The sequence below is a fragment of the Phoca vitulina genome, unplaced genomic scaffold (genome assembly GCF_004348235.1).
Source record: "Phoca vitulina isolate PV1807 unplaced genomic scaffold, GSC_HSeal_1.0 scaffold36, whole genome shotgun sequence".
NCBI classification, from domain to species: domain Eukaryota; kingdom Metazoa; phylum Chordata; class Mammalia; order Carnivora; family Phocidae; genus Phoca; species Phoca vitulina.
In genome coordinates this window covers 10,691,211-10,694,356 of record NW_022589739.1, presented here as the reverse complement: position 1 = coordinate 10,694,356, position 3,146 = coordinate 10,691,211, and the positions used below count along the sequence as shown (strand labels likewise).

Here is a 3,146-nt window from a genome sequence, read left to right as displayed (position 1 = left end):
TCACAATACAAAAGCCATGTCTGAAATGGGAGGCAGGAGAGTTATCTATGTTCTTTGCAAATCAGGGGACAAGCAGATTTCTTTAAGTATAAAGTTTGTTTCTTTAGGGCCAAACACTCCCACTCCAATCCAGCTCCACTTGGCTAAGGCTTGGCAAGACCCTCAGATAAGGAGTCAGTCAGGGCAAATTCCCAAGTGATCACAGAATCCAGGAAAGGGAGATCTCCTTTGAAGCAGCAGGAAACAAGGATTCATAGAAGAGTGTTGTCTGAGATAAAAAGAATCAGAAGCCATCCTGGGATTAAAAAGTAAAATCTCCTTTCCAACATAAAAATAATTCCTGACTTTTACTAACAACTCCAAAGGTGGATCTGATCCATTTTACCTCTTACAACCTTCTCAGCAGCTTCTGGATTCCCTGCTTGATCTCCTTGGTTCTCACACCATAAACAATGGGGTTCAGAGCTGGGGGGATGAGGTGGTGCAGGATGTTGAGCAGTATGGGGACATCTGGGGGAAGCTTCTTCCTGGCCAGGTTAGTGATGACCAGAACCAGCAGGACTGTGCTAAAGAAGAGGATGAGCATGAAGTGGGAACCACAAGTGCCTAGAGCTTTGGCTATAGCACCCTCAGCCTTGATCCTTAGCACAGCTTTCAGGATGAAGGAGTAGGAGAGAACAATTAGGATGAGGTCAGAGCCCAGTAGAGTCCAGCCTGCCACAAACTGGTAGAGTTGATTGAAGGTGATGTCATCACAGGAGAGTTTGGACACAGACAGATTAGTGCAGATACAGTTCTTGATGATGTTCTCTGCACAGTATCTGAGCCAGGAAGAAAGTACTGGAACAGGAAGAAAAAAGAAGCCATTCTGGGCCACAACAAATATGGTAGCTTTAACCACAAATTGGTCAGTGATCATGGATGGGTATCTCAGTGGGTGGCAGATGGCCACATAGCGGTCATAGGCCATGACCATGAATGTGCAGGACTCCATGGCAAGGAAGCAATTCATGATGAACATCTGGAGGAAGTAGGCTGAGAAGCTGATGGACCTGAGATCAAACCAGAAGATGGCCAGGACCTTGGGGATGACGGTCAGGCAGAGCACGATGTCCAACAGAGAGAGAAGGCTGAGCAGGTAGTACATGGGCTCGTGCAGAGAGACCTCCAGCCAGATGGTGATCAAGAGGGTGGCATTGACCCCCATGGCCAGGAGGAAGAGGAGGCTGAGGGACAGGGACAGCCAGTGCTGCCAACTCTGGTAGTTAGGGAAGCAGAAGAGGAGGAATTCAGAGACAGGAGCAGTGGAGTAGTTGCTGGGTGAAGCCATATAAAGTATCTTGAACAAGCTAAAAATCCAGAGTCCCTTAAAAAGCAGGACAAAATACATCAACATAGAAAGTATGTGTTCTTTTTTTTTCTCTTTTTTTTCATTATGTTCATTTAGCCAACATATAGTACATCATTAGTTTTTGATGTAGTGTTCAACGAGTCATTAGTTGCATATAACACCCAGTGCTCATCACATATGTGTTCTATATGTAGTAAAACTCAGGTTTTCATTAGGGCTTTTAACCTGTCTCAAGTTTTCAAATCATCATCATCATCCCATCTCAATCATTGTTGACCTTTAACTGAGCAGTTATCGTGTGCTACACATTATGCTGAATGTTTATATTCATCATCACATTTCCTTTCAAAAAACACTTAAGAGTAAATAATATTATCCTAATTTTCCAGATAATTAAAAGGAACAGGCAAAGAGGAGCAAAGTAGTTTATCAAAATTAGACAGCCAGTAAGTAGTGAAGCCAGGACTATGACAAAAGTCTGACTAAAGTCTCTGCTTTCAACCACTATATATTATTCAGCCTCAACAAGCACAATTGCTTAACTAAGCCCTACCTTCCTTTGGAATTTAGAAGGAATAGCTTATGGAGAGTTCTGTTTAGCAGAATACATGAAGGTCCCAGAAAAGCCCACCCCCCTACTCCATTGACTCAGACAGGGCCTGAATTAGGGTTTCTAATTTTCATTCTTTAAGAATATTGGATTAAAGGCAGAGCATCCCTTGACCCCACTCAAGAGCAGTAATATCTTCTAATCCCAAACAGGATTTCACTCTTAAAAGCATAGGGTTTATCACTCCTACTGGGTTATTTGCTGTGTTTTCTCTTTGTGAGGTTCTAGAGTATTTCTTTGTTTTGGCTTCTTTAGAAAAGCCTATAAATTTCATATTCTGGTGACAGAGATAGTCAGTACTGAAGGGTACACCAGTAGGTTCACCAAAGTTAAATGAGGAGCTAGCTAATGTTTCAGGTGTATAAACCTATACAGGATCCATTTATCTGGTAAGCAACATTATCTGTGATTCCTTGTGGCCAAAATCCAATTATTCTATCCATGTGGAAACTATGCTCTATAAACTCATCTGCTTTATTTAGTTATTTATTTTGTTGCGTACCATCTTATTTCCCTCACTACTAAACAAAGAACAGAGTGGCCAAGTACAAAGAAGAATGACAGTAAGGGCTGTCCCAGCAAAGAACCAGAAAAGAGCCAAGGAGTCAGGGCAGACAGAGAGGGAGCCCCAGCAACAACTAATCAGTATAGGTGGGATTACTGATTTTGCTCACCTGTCCTATCTGACAAATCTCTTCAAAAAGAATAAATTGTGTAAAAGAAGGTATCAGACTATCTGTCAGGGAAGATAAGATCCAATAGATTGGATAAGATTTTCTTTTTTTTTTTTTTTAAAGACTTTATTTATTTATTTATTTGACAGAGAGAGACACAGCGAGAGCAGGAACACAAGCAGGGGGAGTGGGAGAGGGAGAAGCAGGCTTCCCGCAGAGCAGGGAGCCCGATGCGGGGCTTGATCCCAGGACCCTGGGATCATGACCTGAGCCGAAGGCAGACGCCCAACGACTGAGCCACTCAGGCGCCCCTGGATAAGATTTTCATTTTGAATATTTGAATATCCCAGACTTCCCAATTTATAGATTCCCAATTTATAGATTTCTACTCATTATAGGGCTTTAAAATAAACCAAAGATTCAAGGGCTAAAATAAAGTAGGGACAATTACATATCAGCTCTGTCTTGTATTTTCATATGTGATTAGGAAATGACCCTCAATGTGAATCAG

General features: G+C 42.1%; 1 protein-coding gene across 1 annotated transcript; it reads right to left on the bottom strand.

The window, feature by feature from the left end:
- Positions 1 to 388: 388 nt before the first annotated feature.
- Positions 389 to 1,330, bottom strand: LOC116646558 (olfactory receptor 56A4). The gene has a single exon (XM_032427392.1). It carries the CDS (start codon positions 1,328 to 1,330, stop codon positions 389 to 391), a length of 942 nt encoding a protein of 313 aa, XP_032283283.1.
- Between the last annotated feature and the right edge of the window lie 1,816 nt (positions 1,331 to 3,146).